The 25,230-nt window shown below is 36.4% G+C and overlaps 1 protein-coding gene across 7 annotated transcripts in view; it reads right to left on the bottom strand.

Annotated features, from left to right (window-relative positions):
- RAPGEF6 (Rap guanine nucleotide exchange factor 6) overlaps positions 1-25,230 on the bottom strand; it is a 228,779-nt gene that overhangs the window by 114,790 nt on the left and 88,759 nt on the right. For 6 of the 7 annotated variants that reach the window (XM_003586275.6, XM_002688965.7, XM_024995044.2 and 3 more), the window contains one exon: positions 23,996-24,139. In XM_003586275.6, the coding sequence (XP_003586323.2) occupies positions 23,996-24,139 (144 nt within the window). Of the gene's footprint in view, positions 1-9,526; positions 13,204-23,995; positions 24,140-25,230 lie in introns of those variants that run through there. The other variant, XM_005209079.5, reaches the window with a different exon arrangement.

Raw genomic sequence — 25,230 nt, 5'->3', positions numbered from 1 at the left:
ATAAACCTACATTTTCACTTCACTCCTTTGAATGCAGCACTCACTCTACATATTCCTGTTATATATCACATGTATAAACATTAAAATATTCTTATACATTTATATTTCACTTTTACTACCTAATGAAAGCCTACCATAGTGATGCCTACCCCACATATATCACCTGCTCATTGAGTATCTGTAGAACAACTGAGTGAATATTTGACTTCTAAACACTGTCACTATTGCTCAGATGGTTTCCATGGATATCTGAATAGATAAAGTCTTAGCACATACATATTCAGTATTTCAGGGTGACTGGCATTGCCTAAACTGTGTACTGAGTTTTCTGGATCTATTGGGGAGGCAGGGGAAGGGCAGGGTTTGATGGCTGAATAAATCAGCAAATAATGCTATACTAAGCTCTTTACAGCACGCGTGTATTTATGGAGGGTCAAAAAGTCCATTACTTTGCCAACAAAGGTCTATCTAGACAAAGCTACAGTTTTTCCATTAGTCATGTATGGATGTGAGAGCTGAGGACCAAAGAACTGATGTTTTTGAACTGTGGTGTTGGAGAACATTCTTGAGATTCCCTTGGACTGCAAGGAGATCCAACTAGTCCATCCTAAAGGAAATCAGTCCTGAATATTCATGGGGAAGACTGATGCTGAAGCTGAAACTCCAATACTTTGGCCACGTGATGCAAAAAACTGACTCATCTTTAAAGACCCTGATGCTGGGAAAGATTGAAGGTGGGAGGAGACAGGGACAAAAGAGGATGAGATGGTTAGATGGCATCACCGCCTCGATGGACATGAGTCTGAGCAAGCTTTGGGAGTTGGTGATGGACAGGGAGGCCTGGCATGCTGCAGTCCATGGGGTTGCAAAGAGCTGGACACAACTGAGCGACTGAACTGAAAGAACTCTGACAAAGTAGAAATGTGTTTCACCCAGCATTTTCAAAACTTCTTTTCCCCCAATATTCATCTTATCAACATTCTGTCAATATAAGAAATCATGCTATGGGCCAATACCATCCATTTATCCAAGAAACATTTATAGGTCAATTAGTTTGGGGAGCAGTGGCAGAGATCTACTTGACCCTAGACTGGCATGAATGCAGGTATAAGTATAGCACAATATTACACAAACGAACACAGTACATATATACACATGTATCTATATATCTATATATATACTGTATACTTGCCAAAACTCAGGGGTACCTGGCAAGTATTACACAATTGTTCAAGACTGTACTACATATATTAAAACTTGGTCTTCAGGAATAACCTGCCACAGCTAAGAATCATAGTAGGGAAAATGCACCCTTTAACAAACTGCTATCTGAAACGTTCTGCCCCTTATAATCCATACCCAAGTGTTATTTCATTTAGAAGGTCATTCAAAGGGCTTTATTAAGTACAAAGTAATATTTACTATTAACTCTAAAAATAATGTTTAAGAATTATACAATTCCCCAACAGAACATTATTCCTCAAAAGTTACTATTAAATTCCAAACTGCATTGTTATTAGTTTCTTTTTCAAGTGTATTTTTTTAAAATATAAATTTATTTAATTTAATTGGAGGTTAATTACTTTACAATATTGTATTGGTTTTGCCATACATCAACATGAATCCACCACGGGTGTACATGTGTTCCCCATCCTGAACCTCCCTCCCACATCCCTCCCCATACCATCCCTCTAGGTCGTCGCAGTGCACCAGCCCCAAGCATCCTGTATCCTGCATCAAACCTGGACTGGCGATTCGTTTCATATATGATATTATACACATTTCAATGCCATTCTCCCAAATCATCCCACCCTCGCCCTCTCCCACAGAGTCCAAAACACTGTTCTATACATCTGTGTCTCTTTTACTGTCTCGCCTTGTCTAACTCATTGAAACTAAGCCATGCCCGTGGGGCAACCCAAGAGGGGCAGGTCATGGTGGAGAGATATGACAGAATGTGGTCCACTGGAGAAGGGAATGGCAAACCACTTCAGTATTCTTGCCTTGAGAACCCCATGAACAGTATGAAAAGGCAAAATGATAGGATACTGAAAGAGAAACTCCCCAGGTCAGTAGGTGCCCAATATGCTACTGGAGATCAGTGGAGAAATAACTCCAGAAAGAACGAAGGGATGGAGCCAAAGCAAAAACAATACCCAGCTGTGGATGTGACTGGTGATAGAAGCAAGGTCTGATGCTGTAAAGAGCAATATTGCATAGGAACCTGGAATGTCAGGTCCATGAATCAAGGCAAATTGGAAGTGGTCAAACAACAGATGGCAAGAGTGAATGTTGACATTCTAGGAATCAGCAAACTGAAATGGACTGGAATGGGTGAATTTAACTCAGATGACCATTATATCTACTACTGTGGGCAGGAATCCCTCAGAAGAAATGGAGTGGCCATCATGGTCAACAAAAGAGTCCGAAATGCAGTACTTGGATACAATCTCAAAAACGACAGAATGATCTCTGTTTGTTTCCAAGGCAAACCATTCAATATCACAGTAATCCAAGTCTATGGCCCAACCAGTAACGCTGAAGAAGCTGAGTTGAACGGTTCTATGAAGACCTTCAAGATCTTTTAGAACACCCAAAAAAGATGTCCTTTTCATTATAGGGGACTGGAATGCAAAGTAGGAAGTTAAGAAACACCTGGAGTAACAGGCAAATTTGGCCTTGGAATACGAATGAAGCAGGGCAAAGGCTAATAGAGTTTTGCCAAGAAAATGCACTGGTCGTAACAAACACCCTCTTCCAACAACACAAGAGAAGACTCTATACATGGACATCACCAGATGGTCAACACCGAAATCAGACTGATTATATTCTTTGCAGCCAAAGATGGAGAAGCTCTATACAGTCAACAAAAACAAGACTGGGTGCTGACTGTGGCTCAGACCATGAACTCCTTATTGCCAAATTCAGACTTAAATTGAAGAAAGTAGGGAAAACCACTAGACCATTCAGGTATGACCTAAATCAGATCCCTTATGATATTACAGTGGAAGTGAGAAATAGATTTAAGGGCCTAGATCTGATATATAGAGTGCCTGATGAACTATGGAATGAGGTTTGTGACATTGTACAGGAGACAGGGATCAAGACCATTCCCATGGAAAAGAAATGCAAAAAAGCAAAATGGCTGTCTGGGGAGGCCTTACAAATAGCTGTGAAAAGAAGAGCAGTGAAAAGCAAAGGAGAAAAAGAAAGATATAAACATCTGAATGCAGAGTTCCAAAGAATAGCAAGAAGAGATAAGAAAGCCTTCTTCAGAGATCAGTGCAAAGAAATAGAGGAAAACAACAGAATGGGAAAGACTAGAGATCTCTTCAAGAAAATCAGAGATACCAAAGGAACATTTCATGCAAAGATGGGCTCGATAAAGGACAGAAATGGTATGGACCTAACAGAAGCAGAAGATATTAAGAAGAGATGGCAAGAACACACAGAAGAACTGTACAAAAAAGAGCTTCACGACCCAGATAATCACGATGGTGTGATCACTGACCTAGAGCCAGACATCCTGGAATGTGAAATCAAATGGGCCTTAGAAAGCATCACTACAAACAAAGCTAGTGGAGGTGATGGAATTCCAGTTGAGCTATTCCAAATCCTGAAAGATGCTGTGAAAGTGCTGCACTCAATATGCCAGCAAATTTGGAAAACTCAGCAGTAGCCACAGGACTGGAAAAGGTCAGTTTTCATTCCAATCCCAAAGAAAGGCAATGCCAAAGAATGCTCAAACTTTACTGCACAATTGCACTCATCTCATGTGCTAGTAAAGTTATGCTCAAAATTCTCCAAGCCAGGCTTCAGCAATATGTGAACCATGAACTTCCTGATGTTCAAGCTGGTTTTAGAAAAGGCAGAGGAACCAGAGATCAAATTGCCAACATCCGCTGGATCATGGAAAAAGCAAGAGAGTTCCAGAAAAACATCTATTGCTGCTTTATTGACTGTGCCAAAGCCTTTGACTGTGTGGATCACAATAAACTGTGGAAAATTCTTCAAGAGATGGGAATACCAGACCACCTGACCTGCCTCCTGAGTAATCTGTATGCAGGTCAGGAAGCAACAGTTAGAACTGGACATGGAACAACAGACTGGTTCCAAATAGGAAAAGGAGTTTGACAAGGCTGTATATTGTCAACCTGTTTATTTAACTTATATACAGAGTACATCATGAGAAACACTGGACTGGAAGAAACACCAGCTGAAATCAAGATTGCCGGGAGAAATATCAATAACCTCAGATATGCAGATGACACCACCCTTATGGCAGAAAGTGAAGAGCAACTCAAAAGCCTCTTGATGAAAGTGAAAGAGGAGAGTGAAAAGGTTGGCTTAAAGCTCAACATTCAGAAAACGAAGATCATGGCATCCGGTCCCACCACTTCATGGGAAATAGATGGGGAAACAGTGGAAACAGTGTCAGACTTTATTTTTCTGGGCTCCAAAATCACTGCAGATGGTGACTGCGGCCATGAAATTAAAAGACACTTACTCCTTGGAAGGAAAGTTATGACCAACCTAGATAGCATATTCAAAAGTAGAGACATTACTTTGCCAACAAAGGTTCGTCTAGTCAAGGCTATGGTTTTTCCTGTGGTCGTGTATGGATGTGAGAGTTGGACTGTGAAAAAGGCTGAGCGCCGAAGAATTGATGCTTTTGAACTGTGGTGTTGGAGAAGACTCTTGAGAGTCCCTTGGACTGCAAGGAGATCCAACCAGTCCATTCTGAAGGAGATCAGCCCTGGGATTTCTTTGGAAGGAATGATGCTAAAGCTGAAAACTCCAGTACTTTGGCCACCTCATGCGAAGAGTTGACTCATTGGAAAAGACTCAGATGCTGGGAGGGATTGGGGGCAAGAGGAGAAGGGGATGACAAGAGGATGAGATGGCTAGATGGCATCACTGACTCGATGGACGTGAGTCTCAGTGAACTCCGGGAGTTGGTGTTGGACAGGGAGGCCTGGTGTGCTGCGATTCATGGGGTCGCAAAGAGTCAGACACGACTGAGCAACTGATCTGATCTGATCTGATACAGGGTTATCGTTACCATCTTTCTAAATTCCATATATATGTGTTAGTATACTGTATTGGTGTTTTTCCTTCTGGCTTACTTCACTCCGTGTAATAGGCTCCAGTTTCATCCACTTCATTAGAACTGATTCAAATGTACTCTTTTTAATGGCTGAGTAATACTCCATTGTGTGTTTGTACCACAGCTTTATTATCCATTCATCTGCTGATGAACATCTAGGTAGCTACACATTACAGAGGAACTGTGCCTATCCAGAAATCACTTATCCATTAACTTTAAAATTACCAAAGAATAAAGATTATTTGTGGGCACATTGCAAAGACTTTAAGTTCCTTGTTGTACTCACAGTAAGACATTTCAGAACTACATACTTAGTTACTGAATATATAAATAAATTTCTAACAAGCTTGGTGGTCTAATTTCCTAATTACTCAATAAACAGCACTTTGTGTATATCTAATGCTAGTCATAACATTAGTACCATGGGTTTGGGGAGACTTTAGACAACAATCAAAATACTAAAACAACAAATGCAACTTAGAAAGACCTCATTCTCACTGAAGGTAAAAAGCGGATTAAATATACTAAAGAGTCCTGACAAAGACCCAGAATCACAAATGTTCATCGTAGTAGCCGTAGTCCAACAGCGCTAAGTTAAGTGTGACTAGTCAAACTGAGACATGTTCAAAGTATAAAATGCAAATTTGGATTTACTAAAAATAAACAAAAAGTAAAATCTCATTAATAATTACTTTATTACGTATTTTAAAAACTCAACTGGACATATTATTACATTAATTTCACCTTAAAGTTATTTTAGAAAATAAGGCAACCAGAAGGTTTAAAATTACATATGTAATCCACATTAGGCCAGGAAACAGTACGCAAAACAGAATAGCTCAGGTAGAGAGGTATACTACAGGAGCATACAAGAGATGAAGGACCAGACATAGCATTTTGGGGTGCTTAGATTCCCTGTACTAGAAAAGAGCTATTGTAGAGGCTTCAGTAAAAAAATGACTAGAAGAAATATACCTTTAGAACACATTACCCTGGAAGCATAGAATATGAAACGGAAGGAAATCATACATATAGGAGACAAGAAAATTAGTCAAGGCACAAGAAGATGGAAGTCTTACAGAGTTAAAAAGCAAGACACCAGAATTATGCAGTACTAGATGAGAGTATCAAAAGTGTCAGCTGACAGTGAGAGAGGAGTTAAAAACAGATCCTAAAGCCCCCAAAGCAGTCTGGAGCCTGTTTTACGGAAACAGAAGTATAAACTTCTCAAAAGCCCTGAAGGAAACAGCTATACCTAATCACAGCAGCCTGGGGTACATACAGCAGCACTGTGCCTGAGGCATGTAAAATTGCATTTCTAACTCATTATTTTTACTGAAAGATGAGGATGGAGGGTATCACTGTTAAATAACAATAAATATTAGTTTTTCAAATTGGAGACACATGTCTCCCCACTTTTTAACATTTTTAAAACCACAGAATTCAATCAATATTACTTAACAGTAGGTTTGTTTAAAGGGCAAATAGAATTTTTGTGAAAATAGGAAATCGGTTTAAGAGTACCTGGCAAGTTTAGGGAGACACAAGGAAGCTGCTGTAGTTGGAGTGAACAAGGAAGAGTGTAGGGGAAGATGAAGGGAAGAAGAGATCATATATTGTCTGGCAAGTCATGGTTGATTTCTACTCAAAACAAAGAGTGTCAAGGAGGAGGAAGTCATCAATTGTTCAAATGCTGCAGATAGGTAAAGTAACGGAAGGGTCAAGAAACAACCTATAGGAAAAAAAAAAGAAACAACCTATAGATTTAGCTGTGTCTAAGAGTGAAAATGGCAGCACTTTCTAAACCAGTGACTGCAGGCGCACCTACAGAAAGACGACGGAAGCCAAGGCAGGAATGCCTCTTTGTCCAGTAGTCAGTCACCCAGGGCAAGCAACCGTAACAGACCAGATGGTGAGCTCTTAACTAAGAATCAATCAAGAAAGGTCAACCTCATGAAAGAAAAACAAGAACAAAAAAATTCAACTAAGAGAGAAATTTAAACTTGAAGAAAGAGCTAGTAGACAATCAAGAAAAAAGAATACCAACCATAAAATGAAAACAAGTTATTAAACAAAGGTGGTTACAATGAAGCATCACTAAGAGATGTCAGAAATGAATAACACAATTATTAAATTTAGAAACTTAAAAAATACACAGCAGGACAGAAACTGGTCACAAGTGGAGGATAAGTTAATGAGCTAGAATATCGAACTAGGAACACACAGAATGAGAAAAAGTATGAAACAAACGTTGAGAGACGTTATGGACAGTCCAGAGTTCCAACATACAGAGTAACAAGAGAAAAAAAAAAGTTGCTGCTTTCAAAAAATAACATACTTCCCACAACTGAAGACAAATGGGAATCTTCAGAGTGAGAGAGACTTCCAAAAGCCAAGAAGGAAAAAGAAAACAAGAAATTAGATAATCCATAATAAAACTTTATGGCATCAAGGATAAAAAATAAAAACAAAGCAAAACACAACTAACAACCAACAAGAAGAAAAGCAGATTACTTAACACAGGAACAAGAATTACAAAGATCCCAGACTTCTCATCTCTAGTACTGGATGCCAGAAGACAGTGCATTAACTTTTTCAAAATGCTAAAGGGAAAAGACTTTAGATTTATTATTTCACACACAAATAAGCAACTATTTGAAGGGTAAATATAAAAGATGGCATCTGAACATTACTGCTAAAACTATTTACTGATCAAGACAATAAATCAATTCAGAAGTAATGAATCTGAGTACTAGAATGGGCAAAATACATGAATTAATGAATAATATGTCTTAGAAAACCAAAAGCAACAAATATGAAAAATTAATCACAAGTTTAATTAATCACAATCCAGGGTTAAAATTCCATCAACAGTGAAATGAGAGTTGGGGGCAGGGGTAGGAGACATGTACTTTATCATAAATACTTAATTTACTCAGTAAAGTAACAATCACAAAATCCAGCTCAGATAATATCTGCTGTCATTTAATGAAACCTTAGAATTTAATGTTTAAAATCCTGTTTGGGTCTTCTATATTTGTTCAATCTTAAATGTGGATTATCAGTATCTCAAAAGGCTAACCCCTATATCTCATTCTTTTGTTTGAATCTTTTTCACCTGGTTTCCTCCATTTCCTTTCTATGTGTCATTTTAAACCTCAGTGCCAAGTAGCAGCAATGCATGGGCCCCACAGGTGGCATGTGCACTGAAAAGATCATCCATGCCTTACCAGATAATAGTACAAATGAAGTGTGAACCTAGGCATCTTTCTATTCTTTACATTTCAATCAGCTGTTTGCCAAATGGACAGTGAATTTAAATGTCCTTCCAGAAGCTGCCTTTAAGAGACATACCCAATGAGCTATCTTTCAGATGAAACAGTACACCATGATGCTATCATAGTATTTCTTCCTTAGTCACCATCAATAGGACAACCTTTAAACAAAGACATGATTTCAGATCATCCTAAGAGATGCTTCCATTGTGTCTGTCTCTATCCAACAGAACCATAAAGCAATCTTAACATAGTTACTGTTACAATTAAAGTGTTTTCTAAAACATGTGGTTTTATACAAAACTAAAAATTTAGATTTTACTGTTTTTGTTTTGACATTTATATAACAGGAAAGATGACTTGAGTGGCATCAAATTCCGGATCTATATTAATAACCACTGTGAATACAATTTATTAAATTATAGTGTATAGTTTTCTAAAACCTAGCAAATCCTTCTGTGTAGCAATTTTGCTTTTCTGTGAGTTAACATGCTTGCTTTAAAATGACAAGCATAAAAGACAATCCTGAGCAATTCCAAACTACTAATGGTTCATTTACTACTATTTTGAAAATAATTAAGATCATTATTAAAAGATTTTCACATAATTACTCTTCATAATGAGTATTCTTCATACCATTTGGCTGCATATGAATTATTATCCAGTGTTTGTAAAAGAATACAATTCAACAATTTATTTGATAGCACCATATTACTAGAAAATGTTGTATAACACAGACTAAAGATTAGACTAACATAGCTAAATACATCAACCCTTGAAGAAAATGAGGAAATACAATATATTCAAGTTAGAGTATGATCACAGAGATGTATATGTATGTGTATGTATAGGCATAAACAAATGATCATTCAGTCTGAAAAGAGTATACTTCAAACGCACTACACATTTTGAGTCTACAGATTCATTAAGAAAGTATTTTCAAATCCTCTTAGAGGTACATGAGAATATTCAAGATTCTTACAAACTGAAAAACAAAAATGGCCACGAGAATGAGTTTTTTAAACTGCTCTGCAGTTCTTAAAGTTTAGAAAACGTAACAGTGTAATACAGCTCATTTAAAATTCAAAATAGAATTTAAATGTAATAGATTATATCACTCTCAAAGAAAATAATAATTACTTACTTTGGAGGCCCATGGCTGAAGACAATTGGCATAACAGCGAACAAGAAAAGCCATTTCCTGAGCTGCAAAGGATAGTTTCCTTTTCAAACCAGAGCCACACCGACGAGTATGTTGACAAAATTCTGTTAAGTTTCCTTTCTATAAATCATACACCATTTGCAGTGTAAATTGCAGTGTAAAGACAGCTTCTCCAAATCTCTTTCAAACTGAAATCAGGAGCTTTCAGTAGCTTAGAACTGAGCTTCTAAATTACTGGAGCAGTTTTCATCAAAATGTTCACTTTTAACAAGCAAGTCACAGTAAATCAAGATGTTTGTATTTCTGGCTCAGAACATAGAGACATACACATGCTTCCTCAGGCACCTGGCACAGGCATGCACAGTGGTAACACAACAGTTAATACTGTATCAATCAAAGTAAATAAGGCAACATGCACCAAATCTGTGTTGCTAGATTCTGAGAAACCTTTCCAAAGACAGCTTTGTCTTTTCTTCAACTTATTTCATTCTGTAGAGCAAGCACTGCAGTAATTCTTCTGCCTCAGAAGCAAACCAGAACACAGTATCCTTAAGATGAAAGTTTCTTCTTTATATTGTTAACCATCAGAGGTTTAAAAAAAAAAAAATGAACCACTGAGCAAGCGGTAGTTAGAAGATGTCTGTTCTAACAGGTTTGTCCTGAAGAATGCCTGAGAATCTTCAAAATTAAAAATTTCTCTTTGCACAAGCACTATTTACAGCTCTGCAGCATTGCTCCTTGTTCTAATGCATCAGTAAGACAGTACTGTGGATCTAAGTCTGACGTTGTGGTTGAAATTTTATATATGATAGGGTACAAAAACACTACATCGTCTGCTAAAGCAAGACTATATGTTAGCGTCTTAATTCCTACTGTCCTTGCCTGTTTCACAGCAGCTCCCTAAGGAGAAGCTCCTATTGATTCTATGCTCTGCAGTAAGATGAAATATCTAATAAGAAGGAAAGAGAGTGGGAGGAGAATAGAGCTAAAAGGATGACATCACCTGTATAGAAAGCCTTCAGAAACTGCATTAGATCAATTGGCTACTGTATCTGCAGATGTAGCCCAAAGAGCAGTTTACTGAAAACACATACACACCCTTCTATGAGACTTGTCAACAAGCTAAATTCTATAAGAAAAAAATTGGCTCAAGCATCTCTGTTTCAGTTTTAAGATTCATTTGTATTTTTAATTCTGTTCACTGATGCACAGCTTTATTTGGGAAGCCATATTTCCTAATATTACTATTCAAATTTAACATAGGCTTATCCTCCCAAGAGAAAACAATCGGCTCTAGTAAGATACTCTTGCACTGCAAATACAGAAGGCAGCCTAGTTCTCAGATGTCACATATGTATTCTGCTTGTAAAACTTCCTATTTATCAACTAGCTGTTCTGAAAGGTGTAACCTTCAAGATTATTCTAAATTAACATTAAAAACATCAAGTGGCATGAAGATGTGTATGTAAATAATAAATTTAAATGGAAACAACAGAATTTCACTGTACAAAGGGAAACGAAAAAAAAAAAAAAACACACAAGCAAAACAGCTGACATGTAGCATTTACCAACTCCCTCTGAGGAAAAATCATCTATGCAATATGGTACTTTCCTACAGCCCAATGCTAGATTCCTAGAAAGAGACAAGCAGCAAGTAAAATCCAGAAACAATCAGAAAAGAAAGTGATTCAACCTGCTTCCAAATTGAGCTTGGACTAAAAGGAAGCATCATTTTCCTATAAAAATTATAGGAAAAAATGAATTCTTGTCACACCCTCTCTAATCTGAAAACACAATTCCTCTAGTACCCACCCTACTCTTCAAGATTCTGTCACAAGGCATCTAAATGGAGGTACTACCACAAAGAGTTTCCACTAAGCTATAATGGTGCTTCCCAATAGCCAAAGTAAAACATAGTTTCCAGCGGTTCAAAAAAAAAAGAAAAAGGTACCACCCCTCCAGGCAGTAAAATTCTAAGAATAACATCAATAAATAACTCAGAGTAATAGAACTACCTTGCTTTATTGACCTAACACCATTTTAAGGGGAAGAGTATGTGCAACGTAAGAGAAATTATTACCTGAGAGACAGGTGTTATTACAATGGACTCTATTGTCAAAGGGATAAATACCTCATTATTAGCCAAAAAGAAACAGGCAAAGTAACAAAAGATTTCCAATACCCCTGGGCAAAGTATAAGTCACTTTCTGAACAACACTTTGCTGCCCATCTTAATTATGCTGCTACTTATTAGAATAGAACTGACTTTAGTAAAACTGTTATTCTGAACAAAATCATATTTTCACAGTAAGTGATTATAAACGAATCTGGGTTTGTATAAAACTTAAGAATTACTTGTTTTGTGAAAAGATTTCAAAAGAACACACAAAATTTACATATAAACATACAACTAAATCTAGCAAATAAACATGACTCTAGCTTTCAAAACCTGAAACACAGAAAACATCCACAGGTTGTTTTCCAGCACCAATATATTTTTTTCAACTCAATTAATTTAAATAAACTACAATGAATTGGAATTTCAACAAAAAAGTATACAAGAATAAACTAACTAAAATCTAATTTTAACAGTCATTTTTAAAAACAGGATAATGATCATAGGTACCGTGTATGTAAATGAAGCTGAACACTTTCTAAAGATAAATTTCTAAAAGACATTTTGTACATAAACATTAATGGCGCGGAAAAACATTTTAGTTTCAATGTGAGCTAATACTTACATTCATGTATAGAACCAACAGGATAAATTACAACCAAATCAAAAAGCAAAATCCTAAAGGGCACCTTTTCCCCTTTTTATAAATCATGATGATAGCTCACAAAGAAGGACCTCAAGCTGAGAGAGAGAGAGACAGCCATCTCTTAGCTGTTTTAAAAAACACCCTGCCCTGTGTATGAAATGCAATCCACTAATGCCATATGTTAAAATTACTGTAGTAAACACTGGCTCAGTAAAGGAACAACTCTCTTTTCCTTTAGTTTGGCCTGGAAGTGAAGATGACATCATCCCTTCCCTTGTTCCACCAATCATCTCATAGTATCTGCCATTCTAGGGAACTGTATGGTAAGCCTAGTATGAAAAATCTCCCTGTGCAAGAATACCATGAAAGAAACTAACAGGTCGAATTTTATGTTTAGCATGTGAACCCACTGCCCCTCTGATGATGCACTTTACCACAGTTTCTTCAGAAATAATGACTTACTCTCTTAACTACTGATCAAAAAATACAAGCATCCTTTAAAAAGTCAGTAATTTATCAAGTAACTAAAATATATGATTAGGTGAATAAATGGCTTTTCACTTTCATTACTTAAAAATTTTTATCATGGAGCTCATTCCATTACCTCACCAATTCAAATAACTGAAGTAACTCAAGCAAGGGAGAATGCCCTGATGTACTAGGAATCATCAACATAAGATAACTATTTAAGAACACATTTTCCCTGCACGTGAAATGCCATAATGATGCTAAGCCACACTGATGAAATCTTTAGCTTTAAAAAGATCTTTCAAACTACTACCAAATAAAGCAATCAATGTATGCATCTGCAAAACTTCAAACCATTTAAAATAGTTTTATAAAAATGTAAATGCTATACAGTTAATAATAATATTCATATTATAAATTACACTAATTGTATAAACTAATTAAAATATATTACCTAAACTATTTCTAAACAAAAATAAAAAGCAGAACATTGAAATCATATTGTATAGAAAGCCAAATATGAGGTTCTAATAATTATTAAACTATAAATATACCTTTTATTTCAATAAGTAACAACACTGAAAAGGAATAGAAAAAAGGTAATCATGGAAAAAGCTATCAGAAAATTAAAAATGAGAATAAGTTATCATTTCTAGACATAATGGAAAACAAAAACCCAACATTAACAAAAACCAGGTTTATAATAATCTCAGGCACAGTCATACATATACTTTATTCCCTATCTGCACAGTGTAATATTATAACCACAGTTTAGAGAAGTCAAACTCAAAAGGAGATGAGGATTAAACGAAAAATTATGTAGTTTTACAAAATAAAACACAGGCCACTCAGTTCTGTATTTTAGTTGTAGGCATCTGGCCTTTAAAATATAAACTGTTAAATATGCTTATATATATAGTAAAAATACTTTAATCCTTTTGAAAAATGAATGAATAGATGACACTACCATAATGTCTGAGGCAACATACAAGCCCTTTTAAAGAATCACAGTAAGCTTTCCTACTCTACACCCAGCTCCTGTCCCTTGCTTAACTTCAACATTTGAAATGAATTTTTGTAGTTATCAGACATGGTTAACTCTAATTACTGGTGCCCTTCAGGAATTCCTGCTTTGAAATTGCTTGCCCTCTGTTCCTCAGCCTTTTTGAAGAAAGGAAAGCCACAGAAGCAACCCTCTCCTTCTATTCTGTGAGAAACAGTGTGCTGCAGCATCCTGTCATCTCTGTCCACGAAATGATCAGCACCACGCTGCTGAAAACCCCGTCAGAGCCACCAGCAGGACACACATGCACTATGAAATATGATCCTTCCTTTGGGAGTAATGGAGGAAGAAAAACCAAAGAGGGAGAGGGAAGCCTTCATCATCAACTAAGGTGATGTAAGCTTCTATAATTAGAATCAGTGAAACCGAAGGAACAATAAAAAGGCACCAAGCTTCTACTTTACACTACAGAGTGCAGTCGTAGCAAGCATTTTTTTTCACTCACACACACACAAAAATACACTATGCATTTATAATAATCAGTCAAGGATGCTATATACTGTATGCAAAGTTAATGCAAAGTTTTAATCAAATGTACTGTTTTCTACAAAAAGTAAGACCTGCCCGACAATGAAAAGAGATACCTGTATCTATAAACATGAATGAAAAAAGAAATCTCACTAAAAAAATTAAACTATTGAGAATATTGTGTCCATCTATAAATTCCTGGATTATATTAGAGACTACTTTTGTTATCACTTCTGTAATTTTAAATATTGCATTTACTGATATTACAAAAGCTAAATGCTAAACAGTACAGTTACTGAATAGATAATAAATCAAATTAAAAGGCAGTAACAGTCAGCATTATTAATCTATTTGCAATGTCTGAGTAGTTATTTCCCTTGGAATGCTCTAAAAAATCATTATCTTAGGCCATTGGTGTACATGTATTAGTATCAGAGTTGCTTCAAACAATCTTCCAAAGAGCTTTCTGTAAAGTGTTTCATGTATGATAAATATCTTTCCGATTCTGGTTGCCTGGGCAGATCCACAGGAATCAGTGTCACCTCAACAAAAGAGAGAACTGTCTCAGAAAACCAGAGGGGCATGCCCCTGCCCTCGTTCCAAGGCTCCTGAAGCTCATACAGGGTGAATGACAGAAATTTTTTTAAAAAACTACTAATTAGAAGTTAGCAATATTTATGTAAAGCCTTTCATACCCATATGAAAAATAACTTTCATACACTGTGAATCAATCCTAAGGGGAAAAAAAATCAGTCACAGATATATTCATACAAGTTGTAATAGGAGGAAAATGAAACTGCATGAGAATACTGTTGTAATATTAATATTAAAAATAATATTCAGGGAAAAATTTAATTCCTTGAGAAGTAGAAAGGCAGGATAACTAAATATTCAGCATTATCTATATTAGTCCAAAAGATATCAATGATTTAATCAAGAAACATGCATTTAAAAATCATTAGCCACATTTGCTATCTCTGGTTTTGAGGATTACAGTAAACTTATTTCCTTCTTAATATTCTTCTATATTTTTTGACATTACTACAAGAAACTTTTTTCCCCCTGTGACACACAAATTTTTAAAATCTGATTTAGGCAAGCATTTGTCCTACTTAGTTTGATTATAATAACACCCCTTTGCTTTTTCTCTGTCCACGTGTGAATTCATGACCCTGTAACTAGGTACAAGAACTTTCTATTGAGAATTCTACACTGTTTCGCAGAAGCCAACTGAGAAAAATTCTCCTAGGAGATGCTAGATGCCCATAAATAAAAAGAGAAAAATCCTGCTCTATTTTTAAGGTATAAAGCACCATAAAGAACTTATCTGTCCAGAGCACTTTGGCTTGCAAATAGGGTGAAAAGCAATACTGAAAAGCTGCAGATTCTCAGAGGTTGAACTCCAAATTTCTCAGTAGTTAACCTGGTCAACACTCACTGTGTTATACACAAGTCAGACTGGCAAAGGCTCCAGATTTACAATCTTCTTTACTTCAGAAGTGACAGAAGATTGTTTACTCACTTATCCTTTCATTCTACAAGTATTTACCAAATACAAATTATTTAATTACGAACAGTCAGGATCCATCAAGTGTACAAATAAAGTTCACACTGTTGGACAGTTTCTTTATCAATCAGTGACTATGACTTTAGCAGATCAAACTTGAAATTATAATAATATATGCAACAAGAGTGTATATACTTCCTCCATTTTGACTTGAATAAATGATTAAACTAGTTGTTCACTGGTGTTCTGCTACGGTCTAAAGGCCTGCATCTCACTCCCACCCCTCTCCCCAACCCCCTACCTCCTTCTGCAAATTCCAATGTTAAAAATCTAATCTCCAAAATCATGGCGTTAGGAGGTGAGGCCTTTGGGAAGTGATTAGGCCATGAGAGATCTGGAACTAGGATTGCATATAAGTGCTAAGTCACTTCAGCCATGTCCAACTCTTTGTGACTCCTTAGACTGTAACCCACCAGGCTCCTCTGTCCATAGGATTCTCCAGGCAAGAATACTGGAGTGGGTTGCCAGGCCCTACTTCAGGGGATCTCCCAGACCCAGGGGATCGAACCTGTGTCTCCTGCAGCTCCTATACTGCAGGCAGATTCCTTACCACTGAGCCACTGGGGAAGCTGGAGCTGGGATTAGTGCCTGTATAAAAAAATGCCTTAGGGAGCTTCCTAGCTCTGCTCTACCACGTGGACACAGAAAGGGGTTGGCAGTCCACAGTTAAAAGGGACTTGGTAGCTAGTTCAATTCCTATACACGATGCAGGGACTGAGGGTCTTAAAAACATTGAAAATTAGCACTTGAAATAGAAAAGGAATTCATATCATCTGATTCCTAGTTTAACGTCTATTATATCATATTAAACTGAGGGATCTGGCTCTTACAAACCTGCCCATTTCAAGGATGTGATTTATTTGAAAGTCCAAACAGGTGGTCCTGAGACAAATATTGAGATGCCGCTATGAAGGTCTGTGTTCCTGCATAATTCCCATATTGAAATTCTAATTCTCAAGATGATGGTATAAGGAGGTGGGGTCTATAGAAGGTGATCAGATTATAAGGAAGGAGCCCTCTGACATGGGTTAGTGCCCTTAGAAAGGAGGCTCCACAAAGCTCCCTAGCTCTTTCCACCACGTGAGCAGAAAGCAAGAGGTAAGCAGAAGAGGGCCTTTACCAGAACCTGAACATGATGGCTGCTAGTACCATGATCTCAGTCTTCTTAGCCTTCGTAACTGTGAGAAATAAAGTTCTGTCATTTTTTGTCACTCAGTCTGCTACCGTGTTATAGCCACCTAAACAGACTAAGACTCATTCCATGAGGTGATCTCAGCAATCACACTCGAACCCTTATTCAGGAGCACTGAAAGATGTCTTAAATCTCTCTCTGTACACTATAAATCCAAACAAAACATGGAGCACTGCAGGAGAGCAAGGAATATAAGGCACAATTACATAAGCAGCAAACGAGAAAGAAACACTTGATGCATTAGTAATTTGTGAGCCTAAAATGAAACAGTAGATTCTAGAGTATCACACCATGCTTACCAACTGCCATACTATGCTAAACCAATGAATGGGATGGAAGAAAACATGCAAAGGAGGGTGAGCAAAACAGCAGAGGATGTGATGGCTAGATAGCATCACTGACTCAATGCACATGAATTTGAGCAAACTCCAAGACACAATGAAGGAAAGGGAAGCCTGGTGTGCTGCAGTCCATGGGGTCTCAAAGAGCTGGACATGACTTAGTGACTGAACAACAATTAAAAATTTAACTCATTACCTATGAAAAATGTTCACCATTGTAGGTTATTTAAAATACAGTAGTCAACTTCCTATAAAAAACACATAAAGAAATTCTTAAGTAAGTTGTGGTGGCTCAGATGGTAAAGAATCTGCCTGCAATGGAGGTGACCTGGGTTTGATCCCTGGGTTGGGAAGATCTGCTGGAGAAGGGAACAGCTACCCACTCCAATATTCTTGCCTGGAGAACTCCATTAACAGAGGAGGCTGGCAGGCTATATAGCCCATGGGGTTGCAAAGAGTAGGACAATACTGAGCGACTTTCACTACTTTTCACTACCTTCAGAAGAGAACATAATTAAGAGCAAATGCATGTAAGTATGTATATCATCTTATGGGTTCTACTTCAATCACAAGCAGCACAGTCTAGGAACATGGAAGTGTTAGGGAAGGCTTCTCTAAAGAGTTCATGGATGACTGGAGTTGTAGGAGCTGAGCAGGACTTTATCTGGAGGACATGGTAGAGACCATTCTGGATAAAAGGAGCAAATAGCATGCTAAGATTCAAACTGAGTCATCAAAGGACAGAATTACATTAACTAAAGAAGACTGTAAGAAATTTCCAGGGTGAGAGAAGACCCAAAGGAGGGAACAATCTACAAAATAATGGGGCCAGAAGGCTGTAAAGGTAGGCTGGGGGCAGATGAGAAAGGGATTTACATATCAATTAATCTCAGTACTTTAAAAATAAAATATTTCTGAGCTATATTTCTAAGACATATAACTTATTTATAAATTAATACATGTATTCAGTTCAGTTGCTCAGTCATGTCCAACTCTTTGTGACCCCATGAATCACAGCATGCCAGACCTCCCTGTCCATCACCAACTCCTGGAGTTCACTCAGACTCACGTCCATCGAGTTGGTAATACCATCCAGCCATCTCATCCTCTGTCGTCCCCTTCTCCTCCTGCCCCCAATCCCTCCCAACATCAGAGTCTTTTCCAATGAGTCAACTCTTCGCATGAGGTGGCCAAAGTACTGGAGTTTCAGCTTTAGCATCAGTCCTTCCAAAGAACACCAAGGGCTGATCTCCTTTAGAATGGACTGGTTGGATCTCCTTGCAGTCCAAGGGACTCTCAAGAGTCTTCTCCAACACCACAGTTCAAAAGCATCAATTCTTCGTCATTACCAATATATAATTTATTTATTAACACATAATTAACACACATATTCTAAAATATATAATCTATTTATAAATTAATACACGTAAAAACATGGTTAATAAATGTATTTATAAATTAATATATGTGAATTTATACATGTATTAATACATGTAGTATCAGCAAAAATGCTTTGTGTTCACTGTAAATAAACAGGAAAAAATCCACAAAAACTTAAGAGGATTACAGTACACATAAATTCTATTTTCTTCCCGTGTCCCATTTTGCAAACTACATTTTAAGACACCTGAGCTAAACTACTGACCTTAATTACTAAAAGAAAAAGGGTCTTCAAGTTAATAATTCCAAAACCAGTCATCAGTTTCCGGCAGACATCCTTTGTCATCATTTAATTGGCTTCTAGTCATTTATTATTATATGTAGTAAGGCAATTAATTCAGTGACTTTCATATACATTTATATAAGCACTCTATTTTGTAGGGTTGAAAAAATATATTATTTAAAGTGAACCATAGCAAGTACAGGCTACAAGAAAATTGTGAAAAGCATAGCTGGCTGATTGCTGCCTGCCTGATTTTATATTTCCTACCTTTTTTCTCCCTTTGATATTTTATCTTACATTTTTCAGTTATCCTTTCATTTATACATATTTTGGTAAACATGTTTTATAGCCAGGAATCAATAAATAATAAAATTAATTTGTTAGGAACAGGAACAAAGATTTTTTTTGAGTATTTTAAATAATAGTAACAGAAACAGGAATTGTTGACATTACTGCATGTTTTTCAATGCATGAGACACTGAGCAGAGCCTCTTATACATAAAAAATCACTAAGAAGGATACACAACTTGCCCAAAGTTACACAAGAAACCTCAACAATCTTATAAAAACAGGCACTCTATTTTCTTTAACAGGCAATATGCTCTGAAGAATGTAAGCATGATGGTTCACATTTTCAAAGCATGTACACTCTGATGGGAGAAACAGACATTTGAATAAAAAAAAGTACAATGTAGTCTAATAAATGGTAACAGGTATATACATGGGCTACTACAGCAATGTAGATATGTATACCTAATCCTACCAAGAAAAAATCATGGATTCCTCCCATGAGATGATATAAATTATTTAAATTAAAAATTTTAATTTTAAATTAAAATCCTCAGTCATACCAGCCACATTTTAAATGCTCAAAAGCCACATGTGGCTGGTTACTATCAGTTTGGAAACCACAGATATAAAACATTTGCATCATTGCAGAAAGTTCTATTATACAGAACTAGTTTAGACTACATACCAGATAAACGTTCTAGATCATTAGACTTTCTAATAGGTGGTAGTAGGCCATAAAAAGACTTAAGAGTTTAAAAGAAATAACACTGTTAAAAGATTCTTTTAGGACTGATAAAAGTAAAATGAATGAATTATTTGGTAGCAGGGGATAGTAAAGTACATAAAGAATAGGGCTAGGAGTACACACCAGAGAGAAGAGAAAAACAGAACTTGAAATAAAATGATTAAGCGATATTTTTAAATGCAGAAATTATATAATACTTTTCAATTAAAAAAATTCTCAACTTCTAAAAATGAAAAATTATTGCTTTTACAATAAAGGTTGGTCGGGGGGGTGTTGCTGGGAGATGCTACTACAACATTTCTAAAAAGAATGACAGTGAACACTAAGACAATGACATGGGGAAACTGAGGTAAGGGCACAAAACATCTGAGAGGAAGAACCTAGAGATATCATTAACTGATTAAACCTTGAGTGTGCACATATGTTCTATAAGCACCATCATGCAAGACAAGCAAACTCAATATCATCATCCTCATTTTTAGAGGTAAAGCAACCAAAGCATTAACAGTTCAGACAAAATGCCCCAATCGCATAGTAAATGAAAGAAGAATTCAGAGAGATGGCTCATCTAAATAAAAGACTATTTTCATTTGTCTTAATTACTCATCCTATTCACTGAATATTGCTCCCAATCACCGCTATGCTATTTTCAAATATCAAGTACATCCTCCCCAAAGATTAAAGTTCTGAAATCACTGAGAATATTTGAAGATATTTAAATGTGTTGTGAGCTCTGAGAGAAATACCCAAAGTAGTTTAAATGATGTTACTACTGTTATAGAAGTGCTCTTTTAACATTAAAAAAGAAAAAACTTTTCAAGTTTAGAGTGTGCTTCTCATCTTTATACAAAGCAATGTACATGAACAGCCTGAAAATATTTCATAAGAATAAATAATTTTTTTCAATCATTCTAGGCATTCATTTAGAAAGTATCTTTCAAACACATGCAAAATTTTTAATGCTCATAAAATGTGATGTACAGGTTTGGATTAATGATACTTAAGAAAACTACTGTAACAAAATATTCCATACACCTTTAAGAATTTTTGACTTTCAGCACTCTAGCAAGAAAAAGTGATGGTTCGCAAGTGCAAAAAGAAACTGTCAAATTTCCACCGCTATCTTGTATAATGATTCTGGGACTTACATGGTGGTCCAGTGGCTAAAAACTCCATGCTCCCAATGCAAGGGGCCCAAGTTCAATCCCTGGTTGGGGACCCCACACGCCTCAAGTTAAGACTGAACATGCATGTGCCTCAACTAAGACCTGGTGTAGTCAAATAAATAAATTAAATATTTTTTTAAAAAAATTATTCCTCCTGATCTCTCTGAACTGCTGATAATACCCACAAAAGAAACAAAGATCCTATGGACGGGGGAGCCTGGTGGGCTGCCGTCTATGGGGCTGCACAGTCAGACACGACTGAAGCAACTTAGCAGTAGCAGCAGCATGGTAGTCATAAAACCAATTATCTACTGTATCAATACTGATTAAGATTTTTGCTATTAAAACTTATACCCATCCTTATCTAACTATTTCAAAATAGGAGGAACACTGCCAAATTCACTGTAGTAAGCCACAATCACACTGCTATCAAAACCAGCCAAATATACTACAAGAAAAGAAAATTACAGGCCAATATCTTTGATGAACACAGTTGTTAAAACCCTAAAAAAATATTAGCAAATCAAATCCAAAAATATATAAAAAGGATCATATAGAAAGATGAAGCTGGATTCATTTCAGGGTTTCAAGGATGGTTCAACATACATGAATCAATCACTGTGATATACCACACTAAACGAAAGGAGAGGAAAAAAAAAATGATGGGAAAAAAAAAGCATTTGACAAAATTCAACATTCTTTCGTGCAAAAACTCTCACCAAAAAGGGTAGAGAGAGAACATAGCTCAACATAACAAGAGTCATTTATGACAACTCCATCACACTCAACAGTGGAAAGCTGAAAATCTTCCCACTAAATTCAGGAATAATATGAGGATGCCCACTCACCACTTCTGGACAATACACTATTGGAAGTCCCAGACATAGAAATAAGACAAGGAAAAAAATAAAAGGTATCCAAACTGGAAGGGAAGAGGTAAAACTGTTACTATTTTCAGATGACATGATACTTTCTATAAAGAGCCCTAAATTTTCCACACACAAACCCTTTTAGAACCAATAAATATATCTGGCAAGGTGGTAGTATACAAGATTAATGGTTTCATTTCTTTACACTAGCAATGAAATATCAAAGAAACAGGAAAAAAAATCCTGTTTAAAATTGTTAAAAAAGCAAAATACCTAAGAATAAATTTAACCAAGAAGTAAATGACCTATACACTGATAACTATAAAACACTGATAAAGGAAAATGAAGATGATGCAAAGAAGTGGAAAGATAGCTCATGCTCTTAGACTGGAAGAATTAATATTGTTAAAATAGCCACACTATCCAAAGCAATCTATAGATCTAATGCAATCTCTACCAAAATACATAGGAAATTCTTCATAGAATTAGGGGAAAAATCCTAAAATTCATATGGAACCACAAAAGACCCAGAAAGTTCTATCCAAGAATGTACAAAATGTCATTAGTAGTTCCATAAGTGAGTGATGGGACTAATCAACTTTTAATTTTTCAAAAATAGACAAGAATCATTTGTGTATTAAGTCCAAACTTAATTAAAACTTGAATTAGCTAAAATTAATTAGTGACAGGGAAAGTTACTATATAAAAAGTGGGAATTCCCTGGCAGTCCAGTGGTTAAGACTCAACACTTTCACTGCCATGGTCCCCAGTTCAATCCCTGATCTGCAAACTAAATGGTACAGCCAAAAAACAAAATGAAAAAATCATTAATAAAAACAGGAAATGAACTTTATGTAATAAAAAATTTGAGGACTACTTCATATGTTATGGCTTGTTGTCAGAATGTGCTCAATCAAAGAAATTAGGCAAATAATGCCTAAATCCTTACAGCTGCTCAAATTTAACACTCTAACACAAACAACTCCTTAAATAATCCTCCTTATTCCTAAAATGGAATGAATTTCTGACAACCAAAAGAACATATACCCTTGGGAATTTTGATACCCTAAATCTCTAGGCTGTTTTTATATTTTGGGGGATCAAGTTTCCTTTGAAAACTTATAAAACACACCTGGATTTATTCTTTCTTAAATTATCCTTATTCCTTGATTCAACTATTGGGTCAGTCAAAAAGTCTGTTCAAGTTTTTCCCGTAAGATCATATGGGAAATCCTGAAAAAACTTTTTGGCCAACCCAATACTTTTCAATCTGAAAAGCAGCATCTATCATTACAATATTAAAGACTTAAAAAGATTTTCTGGTTTTATGGAACTTGTTTATTTCATCATCTTTCAGTATTTGTCTGTGAAAACATACCTTTAACACTTGCACGTATTTCTGCATGAGCATACAGTAGCATAACTGTCCCACACATGAAGGGGAGAACTGACATTTTATTTCTTTTGTATGCCTTAGTGTATAAAAGAAAAAAAGCTCCCAAATGAGTCTATTTTCTGAGTTCTCCGGGCACACATACACTCAGGGCACACCATTCAAGCAACAGAAAGGTAAGAAAATCCACAAGCACGTCTAAAAAGATACATTAAAGAAATTCTTTTACACCATTTAAACAAAAACAAATACCCAACTGGTAAGAGTATTTCTATCAAAGCCAACACAACAGAAACATTTTTAAAAATTATATAGATATCTTTTATGTGCCCCAAACTTTTATCTGTAGAGCCCCAAGTGTTGATATTACCAAAAATATATGCTGATATTACCAAAAATATGTATGTTCATACTGTATATGAACATTAACGAACATCAATGAAATATTCCTAAATATACTCACAGAAAGATAGCTGTTAATATCCACATCATCAGTAATAGTCTGGCGTTCTCCTTTACAATTAATTTTCCGAAATCTTCTTCGAGACTGTCTGGCAGGAATTTCTCTTTGTAGAATATTATCTTCATTATCTTTGGAATTCTCTACCTGAAACACATGTTCAGATTCCTGATTAAACATCCAATTTTTCCATATTACTGACAGTCTGTGGAGTTTAAACAGGCTCATAAGGAGACTTCATTTACTTCAAGCAAGAAACTGCCTCAAGAAAATAGTCTGTACAGGACAATGCTCATGAGTACAAAAAGATTAAAGGTGACATTATAAAGATCTAGAGACCACAGTTTCCTCCCAGGAAATAGTCTCTCTTGCTTACATGAGCATACATCCTCCTAAGTGAAGTCACTTACCAGAAATGAAGGCTGTTAACTACACCTACACATCCAATAATCACAACATCTAAGTTAGTCTAATTACAAACTGCCTGGTTATACACATATTTAGCAAACAATCATGGTTATGCCTTCAGTGAAATGCTAAACAATGAAACAAAAATGCTTTATGTGTTATTCTTTGATGTCCACCTTAATGTGTGAAAATAGTCAAGAGTAACTAAGGGTGGCATCTTCTAAGGAGGAAGGGAAAACTAACATTTACTGAGGGCTTTAGGCCAGCATGCATACACATTATACTATACAGTTTACACAGCAGCCTTGTAATCAGGTATTCAGTTCAGTTCAGTTGCTCAGTTGTGTCCGACTCTTTGCGACCTCATGAATCACAGCACGCCAGGCCTCCCTGTCCATCACCATCTCCCGGAGTTGACCCAAACTCATGTCCATCAAGTCCGTGATGCCATCCAGCCATCTCATCCTCTGTCGTCCCTTTCTCCTCCTGCCCCCAATCCCTCCCAGCATCAGGGTCTTTTCCAATGAGTCAACTCTTCGCATGAGGTGGCCAAAGTACTGGAGTTTCAGCTTCAGCATCAATCCTTCCAATGAACACCCAGGACTGATCTCCTTTAGGATGGACTGGTTGGATCTCCTTGCAGTCCAAGGGACTCTCAAGAGTCTTCTCCAACACCACAGTTCAAAAGCATCAATTCTTCGGCACTCAGCTTTCTTCACAGTCCAACTCTCACATCCATATATGACCACTGGAAAAACCACAGCCTTGACTAGATGGACCTTTGTTGGCAAAGTAATGTCTCTGCTTTTTAATATGCTATCTAGGTTGGT

This window comes from Bos taurus, chromosome 7, assembly GCF_002263795.3.
Source record: "Bos taurus isolate L1 Dominette 01449 registration number 42190680 breed Hereford chromosome 7, ARS-UCD2.0, whole genome shotgun sequence".
In the NCBI taxonomy this organism is placed as follows: Eukaryota; Metazoa; Chordata; class Mammalia; order Artiodactyla; family Bovidae; genus Bos; species Bos taurus.
Note: the sequence above shows the minus strand (reverse complement) of the source record. Positions and strands in the feature narration are given on the sequence as shown.